Genomic DNA, 12,844 nt, shown 5'->3' with positions numbered 1-12,844 from the left:
TGTGGTCGCCTGGATTTCTTGAAAGAGACCTTGTGACCTGAGGCTGTGGGCACATCGTCCTCGATCTCTAATGTCTGGTTGACTGCCTCAATGAGACTGTCCACCGAGTCCTGGAACCCCAGGCTTTCTAGATTCCAGGCCTCCTCCTCCTCGCCTTCATCCTGATCGCTCCCTGAGCTCAGCGACGGGGAACGGGATGCCCTAATACCCGCCGCCGAAGCCCCGGAGGGCCCGGCCGACGGGGAACGAGCCCTTTTGATATGAGCTTGCCTGGTACTGGAGCGACCTCTAACGGTTGGAGGGTCCTGAGACGAGGACGAGCTATCTTCCGCTGGCAGACCACCATCCTTGTTCCTGCCCGGGCCTTGAAGGGATTCAATTGCCCTTGTAAGGGACAGCATAGAATGCGATAAGGACACCGCCCATTCCGGGGGGTCCTGACCCCTGGGTTCAGAAACAGTGGGGGGCTCCTGGGCGCGCTCCGACTCGCAGGCTTCACAATATTTACCCGCCTGTGCCTTTGGCAGCCTGACCCCACAGGACACGCAAACCGCGTAAAGGAAAGAGTGAGCTTTCCCTTTGGCAGACATACTTGCACAAGCTGAAGGCAGGGTAGAAGGAGGAGGAGGGTAACCCCTTCCCTGACAACCAGTGCGGTTCTCCAAACGGAGTTACACTCACCCACCGGCAGGGTCCCACTCCTGTTTGAAGTACCCCGGGAAGCTCCGGATGCGTGGACGCGAGGTGGTAGGGCGGAAGTCTCCTCTCCGGGACCTGTGCGCCCGCCGTTTTCCACCCCTTGACCTCCAGGCCTCCTGCTCCTATACAGAGCGTCTCCCCGACGTCAGTGGGCGGGACTTCCGGCCACCACCGGAAGTCGGCGCGCGACCTCGCGCGATACTCACGGACCTCCTCCTGCAGCGGGGGCCGCGGCCGCCGGCGGGCTTCCGGCCGCACTCCGGTACACGCGGTGTGCGGCGTCCGGGTGCAACGCCACTCTGGCTACCGTTACTCACCGGGGCAAACTTGCGGTGCGCTCCAGGAGCGGATCCCCCAATATTAAAGGTGAGCAGGGCCATCCGCCGTGGGCTCCATCCCCGGCAGGGGGGGGGGGGACTTCTGGTACCGGTTTCTTCCCCCTGTACTCGCCACGTCCACTAACTAGATCGGCTCACCTGCGCCTCCAATTCAGCCCCTGGACTCACTACCAAGGGGTGGAAGAGGCCTCCATACATTGTTGTTGTAGGAGAGGAACAACGTGGAGGCTGACCCCTGGGTTCTGCTCACACGTGCTCGCCTGATGAAGTTATGGGGAAACCGAATCCTCTTATCAGGACGCGTTGCCCCTCTTTTAAAAAATAAAAAAGAAAAATAGTTGTCTGGCAAAAAGTCCCAGATGTGTCCCTCGGTGCGGGAGAGGACACGTGGAGGGTTACTCACACGTGGTCGCCCGTTGATGATTTGGGGAGATCGGATCCTCTCTATAGGATCCGTCGCCCCTGTCTTATCTTCATAGAAAAAAAGGGAGAAAAAAAAAAAAAAAAAATCTAGTCTGGAGCTCCAGACTGCGTGTGCCTCCATCAGACACTAAGCAAAAACTGAGTTACGCCCGGCCTAGGGGCGAGGGTGTATGCGGCGGAGGAGGAGCTAACTCTTTTTTTTGTACACTTAGTGTCGGCCTCCAGACGGCAGAAGCACACACCCACAGTCTCTGTGTCCCCCAATGAGACGAAGGAGAAAAATAAGAATTAAGGGAGGGACCACAGCTTGGAGCACCTTTCTCCCAAAGGTTCAATCTACACTTCCCCGCCTCTGAATATACAAATCCTAGGTTTAGTGTGTGGTTCTCAGAGCAGATCTCTGCTATAGTTACCTGGTCACTGCAGGAGGTCCTACAATGGAGGTTGAAGGGTCATCTCTCTCTTACTTCTCCAGTTATAATTAATCCTTAATCCACTTTAAAATGCTTATAGAAAGTGGAAGGAGAAGACCAGGATGCCGCCTTACAAATCTGCTCGATTGAGACGTCCAATCTCTCTGTCCAGTAGGTTGCCACGGCCCTTGTGGAGTGAGCCTTCAGACCTTCTGGAACCGCTTTGCCACTTGCAGAATAAGCTAAAGAAATAGTCTCCCTAATCCACCTAGCTATTGTGCACTTTGAAGCCTCAATCCCCATCCTAGGCCCCTGGAAGAACACGAATAATGAACTGTCTATCCTGCAAGCATAGTAACATAGTTAGCAAGGCCGAAAAAAAGTCATTTGTCCATCCAGTTCAGCCTATATTCTGTCAGAATAAATCCCCAGATCTACGTCCTTCTAAAGAACCTAATAACTGTTAGATACAATATTGTTACGCTCCAGGAAGACATCCAAGCCTCTCTTGAACCCCTCGACTGAGTTCGCCATCACCACCTCCTCAGGCAAGGAATTCATTCCTACAAGGAATCTGACCCCCTTAGACTAGCATTTCTTCTGCGGTGATGTCAAGAGTGGGAGAAGAGGGCTGCATTGACAATCCAACACAATGGGCAGCACTTTGAACACATTTTATAAGTGGTCATAAACTTGTAAATAACTCATGAAAGAATAAAGTTACGTTAAAACCAAGCACATCATTGTTTTTCTTGTGAAATTCTCAATAAGTTTGATGTGTCACATGACCCTCTTCCCATTGAAAAAAATAAAGTTGGATCCAAAACTGCCGACTTCAAAATGGCCACCATGGTCACCACCCATCTTGATAAGTGTCCCCCCTCCGATATACTAATGTGCCACAAACAGGAAATTGATATCACCAACCATTCCCATTTTGTTTAGGTGTATACATATAAATGGCCAACCCTGTAGACATCTACTAATGTCTAGATGATTCAGATTTTTGGAATAGAGCAAAAAGAAGGAAGTACTATCTCCTATAACCTATTAAATCAGGACACTACTTTAGGTAGATAGGACGGATCGGGGTTCAAAATTTCCCTGTCCTCTAAGATCTGAGTAAATGGTGGAACTCTGGAAAGGGCCTGAATCACTAACCCTTTGGGCAGATGTTAAGGCTACCAGAAGGGCTGTTTTAACAGAAAGAACCTTGATAGATGCTGATTCAAGGGGCTCAAACAGTAACTCAGTCATAGTTGTTAAGACTAGATTTAAATCCCATGGCACTATTTTCTCTGTTAAAATGGAACTGGATCTAGCTGACGCTCTAATAAATCTAAACATCCAGTAATTCCCTGCTAAATCATAGTTATACAGGGATCCCAGAGCTGACAGCTGGACTTTAAGGGTACTGGTGGAAAGGCATCGTTTAAGACCTTTTGGCAGAAACTCAAGAATATGACTCAATGGTGCCACATCCTCTATCTTTTGATCCCGAAGAGGTTAGAAATTTCCTCCACGTTCTAGCATAAATTCTTGTCATCGCTGCCTTCCTACTTTGAAGAAAGGTAGAAACAAGGTTCGGAGAAAAAAAAATTAACAATGCCCTCTCAAATTCCACGCTGTTAAATGAAGGTTGACTACTTGTGAATGGTGCACCGGCATCTGTGAGGGATGATTCGGAACCTGCGGGAGAACCCAAGGTTCAGTAAGAGCCATTGTCCTAAACCATGAGAACCATGGTCTTCTGGGCCAAAAGGGAGCAAGCAATTAAAACAATCTTAGCTCTGTCTTCTCTGATCTTTCTTACTTTTCAAAACTGCTGACATGTGATGTGGGCTCAGCGCCAGAGCCCACATCAAAGGAAGGGAAGCGACCTCCGCTGTACTAGTACGGCGGAGGTCGTGAAGGGGTTAAATAAGGGCCACTTCATTCACATCTGTTTCTTCACAGAATGACCTCATTAACTGAACTCCACACTGCTATTATCTTAAACACCCCCCCCCCCCCTTTCAATCAATTATTCTAATACACAGACTCAAAAGCATGCAGATCATGATTGCGGAGTCTGTTGGTTTTCTTAGAATCTACGGTACCAACTGGTAAATTGTTTGACAAGTCGCAATATACTTTAAACCAAAAACAGTGATCAATCTGGTTAGTCATATTGGACTGCAATTATTTTGAACACTACTGTATGCCAGTTCGAAATCCCACAGAATCAAGAAGGCATCCACCCCCTGGGGACCTTCTCTGGGTTTCAGGGAACTGAATGTTTTCACTGTCCTGTTAAACCTGGTGGCAAAAAGGTCTATGTCCGGACGGCCCCCCATCTGTGTTATTTGGTCGAAGATGGACTGAATTAGCTCCCATTCCCCTTGCCTTGGTTGATTGCAGCTTAGGAAGGCCACTCTGATGTTTTCTTTTCCTCTTATGTGAAAAGTCATCAAAGAAAGGAGATGACTTTCCACTAGTTGGAAAAAGCGATCTGTCACCTCCATTAAGGGTCTGGATCGGGTTTTCACCTGGTGGTTTATGTAGACCACTGATACCCCATTGTCAAAGAGGATTCTGACATGATGACTCTGTAGGGATACAAATAGTCTCCTTACTATCAGCTCTATTCCAAGTTTACACCAAATAGATCAAGGAAGCATATTGCCATAAAATACATATTGCTTTATTGAAATACTCACTTACCTCCCAGGACGAAGCTAAGGCGAAACGCGCGTCGGGGACTGCGGTATCACAGGTCATATGTGTTTTTTTTTACTTAGGGGCTGCTGTTACATACCTTGAACAGGGGCATATATGCCATGTGCACATCTGTGCTGTTCATCGCATTATTTTGATGGAATTCAACTTTGAGTATACATAATATCTTCTGCCCCTAATTTAGATAGTGTTGGGCATGGAGTCTGGCGGCATACTTACATACATTTGAGTGAGTCTCTCTTTTTTCACTTTCATGTTTACCATTTTGGCCATATTTAAATGTATTATTCCATGATTTTGTATGCTATTGGAACACTACTGTCTAGTGTCACTGCTATTGCAGCAGAGTAATATACATTATTAGCACCTTTTTACTACATGCTTTCTGTGCTACTGCTATTGTAGCAGTGTTATGCACTGATTTTGGTGACATTTTACATAGTCTGCAGAGAGTCTCCTTTCTGTTGTAGGGTTAATTGTTTTGTCTGTACCTACCATATTATCTTGTAATCTTGGATGCTTTTATAGTATCTCTGTCAGGCATTACCATCATTGCAGTAGACTACAGTTTTTCTGCTCATGATTGTTTGTGTCCTGCATACCCCCCTATGCTCCATACTGGATGTATTTTATTATGACTTTTTGATACATTATTTCTGGTGTACATTTTCTACATCTAATTAGGTAAGATAATCCTTTAATCGTCCCACCATGGGGAAATTCAGAACATATGCATTTGTGATATCCATTGATATACCCATCTCTTTTTATCATGTCTGTGTCTTTTGTATGTATTTCAATAAAGCAATATGTTTTTTATGGCAATATGCTTCCTTGATCTATTTGGTGTATACATTTATTGGGAAGTGCCATGTTTGTTCAGGCCCTAATTGTGGAAATATATATATATCTATTCCAAGTTTGATGAAACTGCTATCTCATCCCTTGTCCAGTCCCCCTGGACTACTATCATCCTCTAGATGAGCCCCCACCCTTTCGTACTCGAAATCTGTGGTGACCACCTGAGTAACCTTATTTACCCAGGGAACCCCCTGGATAGATCAGATTCATCCAACCAACAATGGATTGCTTTGACTCCAGGGATAACGTCATCCTCCCTACCAAGTGCCCTTTAAGGGAAATCTCGTTTTCTAATACTTCCTACTACAAGGTTCTAGAATGGAACTGGGCCCACAGAGCTGATGGAATGCAAGCGATTAGAGAACCTAGGAGGGACATAGCCTCAAAAGGGACATGGTGTGGACCTTCAGGGCTTTTGACAACTGACTCCAAATCTATTCTATTGTATTGCTTTGGAGGTGACACTCCTGCACCTCTGAGTCGAACAAGAGCTCTAGAAAATAGGTATTAGACCTACCGGTAATGATGTTTCCAGGAGTCCATCCTGACAGCACCATGGAGGACGTCCTCCTCCCCCTTACAGGGACAGGAAAGCACACAAGAGGTTAAAAGGTCCCGTTCCACCCCCTTTCCCTCAGTGATTTAACAAGTACCACAGCATGGATAATGCAATAACACTTTAATGATACAATCATATTACAACATATGACATAACATGAACAGGAAGGGAACTACCCGTGCTGTCAGAATGGACTCCTGGAAACATCATTACTGGTAGGTCTAAAACCCATTTTCCAGGACGTCCACCTGACAGCACCATGGAGAGTACCAAAGCACCTCCTTAGGGTGGGCTTACCGCCTGGAGAACTTTTCTCCCAAATGCAGTCTGTTGACCGGATAGCACATAAAGCTTGTAGTGCTTGCAGAATGTATTAAGTCTGGCCCAGGTTGCTGCTCTACAGATTTGATCAACCGAGGCGCCCGCTCACTCGGCCCAAGAGGCCGATATTGCCCTTTTTGAGTGGGCCTTTAGGGTCCCAAGGCAGGGTGAGCTGCCTAATCATGGGGAGAAGACGTTGCGTGGCTCTTGTGAATCTTACTACCCAAGGATGAGAAGCTAAAGGGTAAGGTCAGGGGTACCCGCCACGAGGTCGGACCTGCCACCGTCCAGACAGAATCTCTACCATATTTTCCGGTAAATTGCGGATGTAACCGGTTTCCTGCTGGCCTGTAGAGTAGATATGACCTGATCTGATAAGCCTTTTGCCTTCAGGATGTCCCTTTCAGGATCCAAGCCGAGAGGTGGAGTCTTGCTGGATTCGGATGGTGGATTGGGCCCTGGTGGATGACGTCTTTGTTCAGAGGTAGCTCGACCGGGCTTTCCACTGCCATAGCCCATAATAGGGGAAACCAGCTTCTCCTCGGCCAGTGTGGAACAATCATTATCACCTTCGGATTTTCCTGAGTACCACCGGTATGAGCGCCAGTGATGGGAACGCGTAAGAGAGGGGTTCTTCCCAGGCCTGGCTCAGGGCGTCTACGCCTTCCAGGTAGTCCGCCGGGTTCAGGGAGTAGAATCTGGAGACCTTTGAGATTTTTCGACTTGCGAATAGGTCTATTCTGGGGGCCCCCCAACACTGACACAGTTGATGGGAAATCTCTTTGTTCAGTTCCCACTCTGTCAGGCAGACCTGCTGTCTGCTTAAGTAGTCCGCTACCACATTCTGGGAACCCTCCAGGTGGATTGCCGTTACTGAGAGGACAGTTCCCTCTGCCCAGGTGAATATTCATCCTGCTAGGGCTTGGAATGGTCAATGTCTGGGGCCTCCCTGGTGCTTCAGGAATGAAGCTGCTGTTACGTTGTCGGACAATATTCGGACATGTCAGTTCTTCAGGACCGACCGGTTCCGCCGCAGGGTTTCCCAGACCGCATAGAGTTCCCTGAAGTTGGAGGATCTGTTTCTGATGTCTACTGGCCATCTTCCCTGGAAGATCTTCCCTTCTACGTGGGCTCCCCATCCCCACGTACTGGCGTCTGTGGTTACTACCACGTATGGAAAGGTTGTCCATAGTACGCCCACCTGCAGGTTCCTGGGCTGTGTCCACCACCATAGTCACTTTTTCACCGGTCCTGGCAGTCTTATGGGTTTGTCAAGTGAAGCCTGATGCCTGTCCCATCTTGCGAGGATCTCCTTTTGTAAGGGTCTCGAATGGAACTGGGCCCATCTGACGCACGGAATGCAAGCAGTCATTAGGCCCAAAACCTCCATTGCCCCTCTTATGGAGGAACAATGCTTCAAGTGGTCTTCGGCTCTGTTTTGAATAGTCTTTTGCTTCTCTCTTGGCAGCAGGGATATCCTGCCTCCTGAGTCTAGGAGAACCCCAAGGAAGACCTTTCTGCTTTCTGGTATCAGGTCTGACTTCTGCCAGTTGATCACCCAGCCGAGGAACTCCATTACAGTAACCGTTCGGTTCCTGTCTCGAATGAGCTCTTCTTCGGATCCTGCCACCAGGAGAAAATTGTCTAAGTAAGGTTTGATCACGATACCCTGACTTCTCAGGCAGGCCACTACCTCTGCTACCAGCTGTAAATATTCGGGGGGCTGAAGCCAGCCTGAATGGAAGGCACTGGAACGGGAAGTGGAAGGTCTGGGTCGGTAGTCTGATTGCGAATCTTAGCAGTCTCTGGGATGAGGGATGGATAGGGACCTGATACTATGCACTCTTTAGGTCGAGGGTACACATGACAGCATCCCTGTCTATTAGATGTATTGCCGACCAAATTGATTCCATCCAGAATCTCTTGTACCTGACCCAGGCATTCAGAGGTTTTAAGTTTATAATAGTTCGGGCCTCGCCGGATGGTTTTGTAATGGAGAACAGGGAGGAGTAGTGTCCCTTTCCCCTCTCTGTCAGAGGAACTGGTACTATAACCTCTGACTTGAGCATGTCCTGTAGGTCCGTCCTCATGGCGGAGTCCGCCGGGAATACGGTGGGGGCAATATATCTGTCGGGGGGAGGGGAGCAAATTCTATGCTGTAGCCTTCAGCAATGGTTCTGAGGACCCACTGGTTGTGGGTAACCCGGGCCCAATTTACTGCGAAGTGGCAAAGTCTTCCCCCGATACCTATGGCGTCATTGCCTCCTAGATCTGGAGGTTGACCCAAAAAGGGAACCTTTGCTTCTCCCACCTTGGCTGTGGGAGCTTCTATAGGAGCTTCTGTTGGACCTACCCTGGCTCCTAAAGTGGGTCTGTCTCCTACAGAAAGGACCTCTCCGAAAGGACTGGGGACGCTTAGATTTTTCTTCTGGGAAACCTTTATTTTTGTCGGACACTAGCTCTAAAATGCTATCTAGGGCTGGTCCGAACACCCTTAGGCCCGAAAAAGGGGATGGAGCATAGCTTCGCCTTAAGATACTGTCACACTTAGCGATGCACCAGCGATCCTGACTAGCGATATGACGAGGTCAGGATCGCTGGTGTATCGCTAAGTGGTCGCTAGTGAGTTGCCACAAAGGCAGATCTCACCAGCGACATCGCTGGGGACGGGGGGTCGCTACTTACCTGTCACACTAGGCGATCCTGACGTCCTCCCGCCCGGCTCCACGCTCGTCTCTCCACAGGAAGCGCGGCAGGAAGCGGACGACGAGAAACGGTCCAGGACGTTCTCGCGCGATCAGCGATAACCAGCCGGGAAGCGGGTCGGAGGTATCAGACACAGCAATATTGCTAGCAATATCGCTATAACGTCATAAGTTATAGCGATATCGCTTAGTGTGACAGGCCCTTTAGAAGCATTGTCCCCCGACCAGGATTTAAGCCAGACCGCTCTCCGAGCTGCATTAGATAGGGAGCAGCTGTTCCTGGCTGCAAACCTTACTGATTCGGCTGACGTATCCGACAGGAGCGCCGTGGCCGATTTCATGAGGGGAAGGGATGCTATGATCTCGGATCTAGGGGTCTTGTTGGTTAGGGGCTCTTCCAACTGCCCCATCCATAGGAACATAGACCTGGCCACGGAGGTGGCTGCTATGTTAGCCCTAATGAGGTCTGCCGAAGTCTCCCATGTTCTTTTTAATAGAACGTCCGCCTTCCTGTCCATCGGGTCTCAGAGGCTTGACGAGTCCTCGAACGGGATGGCGGTTTTCTTGGTGACCTTGGCTACGGGAACACGATCGTGTTTCCTCAGGATCAAAAGGCAGTCGACTTTTAAAGTCCCAGGATAGTACAAGTCGACGTTCCGCATCCTTTCAATCTTCTAGGACCATCGCTTTGATGTTTCCGCTTACGGGGAACACCGTCTGTCTCCGAGCCACCAGTCCTCCGAACATCAGGTCCTCTCTAGATTGCGGCTTAGGAACTTCCTCGATTTGCATAGTGCTCCTCCAAGCCTGGACCAACTCGTCAGTGTTCTCTAGCATGAACAGGTATTTCCTGCCTTGATCCTGTCTGTCCGCTGGGATCTCTCCTTCCTCCTCTGGATCCGAGTCCCGGAAGTCTGAGCTTGGTTCGGAAACTGGCTCTGCCTCCCACCTCGGACGCTTGCGGCTCGGCCCTGGACTGGGGAACTGCTGCCGTGAGAGGCTGGACCTGGAGGCTTGGACTTCCTCCTGTATCAGGGATCTCATCTCAGAGAGGAGGGATGGCTGCTCATCTCTTATGACCCTTGATGTACAGGGTCCACAGAGGGTTTTGACATGGGTGTCTGGCAGCTTTACCCTGCATACAGGGCATCTCACCGATTTGGATGCGGCCTTGGCGTGGTCTTTAGTCACTGTCGGGGGGCTGCTGGGATTCCCTTATCCTATTGATGTAAAATAAGGGTAAGTCAGGTCAGTCATCCTGGGCTGCGGGGATGGCTGTGGGGAGGGTGGTCTGCGCTGTGCACACTTACCCCTCCATTCGCCGAAGCCTCTTAGTCCATCACTGCCGCGATCTGCGATTCCAGAGAGACGCTGAGCCCTGGAGCGCGCACTGTGATTCAAACCCGGTGCGTGACGTCACTGGAAGTGACGAACGTCCTCTCACGATAGGCCGGTACTCGCTCTGGCCGCTTTCTGCCTGGACTCTAGCCCTGCCTGCGCCCCTGACGGCGCTATGCTCGTGACACCGGCGCCCGGCCAGCTGCCTGCAGGGGACCGGGCTTCGCCTGACACGGCGGCCGCTGTCTGGAGCAGAGAGCCTCCCACCGGGAGGAGCGGCTCCCTCCAGGAGCGTCCTCCTGCTCCTGGCCTTTGGGTAGAGGGACAGAGGGGCCAGGAAATTTCAGCCCCAGGTGTCTTGACCGGGGGAAGGTTTGGACTGGCCGCCCGATCCACCTGGGCCCTCTGGTAAGCTCTGCAGCGATCCTCTCGCGTATCCCTCCATGCAGGGACAGGAAACACTGAGGGAAAGGGGGTGGGACGGGACCTTTTAACCTCTCGTGTGCTTTCCTGTCTCTGTAAGGAGGAGGAGGACGTCCTCCATGGTGCTGTCAGGTGGAAGTCCTGGAAATTATTGTATTTTTAGGGGCTCTACTTTTGACTTTTTAAGATTCAACAGCTAGCCTAAATTTTTTAAGGTGGGCAATACTTCCTCTAGCTGAACTGCGCAATGACGAGCCGAACTGCCTACCACCAGAAAGACATCCAAATACGACACAATCAATATGTTCTTCTCTTGGAGATGGGCCATTACGTCTACAATCACCTTGGTGAAGACACGAGGAGCAATTGTGAGGCCAAATGGAAGGGCCACCCTGCCACCCTGATGCATTGATTGTGGTCTATGTCTATGGGCATTTGGTAGTAAGCATCTCTCAGATCTAAAACTGCCATGAAAGAATCGGGGAAGAGAATTTTTACCGTTGACCTTATAAATTCCAGTCCATTTTTTTGAACAGAAAGAAAGAGTAAAACCCCTTTCAGACAGAGGGAACTTCTAGGAGGATTGCCTTCTGAACCAGATGTGAGACAACGGCCTCCAGGGCATGTTGCTCTCCTGACGAAGACAGAGGGGGAAGTCACCAAGAACCTCTTGTGTGGGATTGACTAGAACTCTTATTTTACCCCTGATTTTAATAGGCCAAAAATCCAACTTCTTCCCAATATTCTTTCTCAGACAGGGAAGGAGGAGAGACTCCCCCCCCCCCCCCCCCCCATCCACCCCCACCTGGACTGGGAGTCATTAGCCTGGCTTTTTTGGTATCCTGAGAGAAGGTTTCAAACAGGAAGACTAACTTTCCTTCTCCAGTCCTCCAATCTATACCATTCTCTGGAATGCTTCCTTCGGGTAAACCTTCTCTTCCGGAAGAATCACTTGTAGGCTAGAATGGATAGGTTAGGAAATCCTTTTGGCATCGCCAGCCTTCTCCAAAAGCTCATCTAAAGCAGGGCAAAAAAGGTATTACCCCTTACACGGAATGGCACACAGCTTTGCTCTGGCCTGAATACCCCTGGCCGCATTTGAAAGGGCTGCTGATCTTGCTGCTAATGTCATCGAATCAGCCGAAGCATCCGGTAAAAAGCTGCAGCCCTCGCATAAGTGGGATAGTGGTCAAAATATTCTCTCTTGATACCATGTCTTTCAATTGGGCGTCTAGGATACCCAACAAAAACATTAAATATCTGGCTGTACATGTTGCAGCTATTGCTGGTTTTAGGATCAGCTGATGCTTCCCAAGTACCTCTATGAAAAGTGTCCGCTCTTTAATCGAGGGTATCCTTCAAATTTCCCATATGCTCAAAGGGGAGTGAGGTTCGTTGAGAAGCTTTTGCTACGGCCACATAAAGTTTTGGGGCTTTGTCCCAGATAGACTGCTTTTCCTTCATGATTTTTATAGAAAACAGGCTGGGATGGGTAAAGCTTAGGGTGGTTTAAACTTAGTATTTACTCTTAAAATGCATGCGTACGCAAATGTATGCATTCCCATAGACTGTAATGCGTTGTTTTGACGCATTCCGTGCGCAAGCTTTTGACAAAGATCTTGTAGATCGAAACGCGTAAAGCTTGTCCCACGTGTATTGGCAGCATTTTCTGGAGAGTTTTCCTTGTCATTTGACATATGGTTTTATTGAAAACGAATAAAGCAAACCAAAGCATTTTAACGCAGCTGGAACTACAAATCCTTTTTTTTTTTTTTCGTACGCCACGTTAAACATAAGTTTTTGTGTGCAGCGCATCCGTGAGCATGCATGCTCACGGATGCGCTGCACACAAAACCGCTAATGTGAAAACAGCCTTATTCATTTTTCAAATAATGGCTACATGATCTCTCATTCTACATAAAATAGGATGCACAGCAGCTCTTACCTCAAGAAGACGCACTTTCAAGGCCAGCTCTGGTAATGTCCTTATCAGAGGTGGTGTCTTCAGTCTAAACAAATGCATCACATGTTAATTTACTTGCTGTT

General features: G+C 49.1%; 1 protein-coding gene across 1 annotated transcript in view; it reads right to left on the bottom strand.

The window, feature by feature from the left end:
• Positions 1–12,844, bottom strand: part of PARP2 (poly(ADP-ribose) polymerase 2) — a 179,912-nt gene that overhangs the window by 28,225 nt on the left and 138,843 nt on the right. The window contains exon 13 of the mRNA XM_073554751.1: positions 12,744–12,807. Coding sequence (XP_073410852.1) covers positions 12,744–12,807 — 64 coding nt within the window. The remainder of the gene's footprint in view (positions 1–12,743; positions 12,808–12,844) is intronic.

This window comes from Dendrobates tinctorius, unplaced genomic scaffold (genome assembly GCF_039654945.1).
Source record: "Dendrobates tinctorius isolate UK_male_01 unplaced genomic scaffold, ASM3965494v1 ptg000213l, whole genome shotgun sequence".
Classification (NCBI taxonomy): domain Eukaryota; kingdom Metazoa; phylum Chordata; class Amphibia; order Anura; family Dendrobatidae; genus Dendrobates; species Dendrobates tinctorius.
Note: the sequence above shows the minus strand (reverse complement) of the source record. Positions and strands in the feature narration are given on the sequence as shown.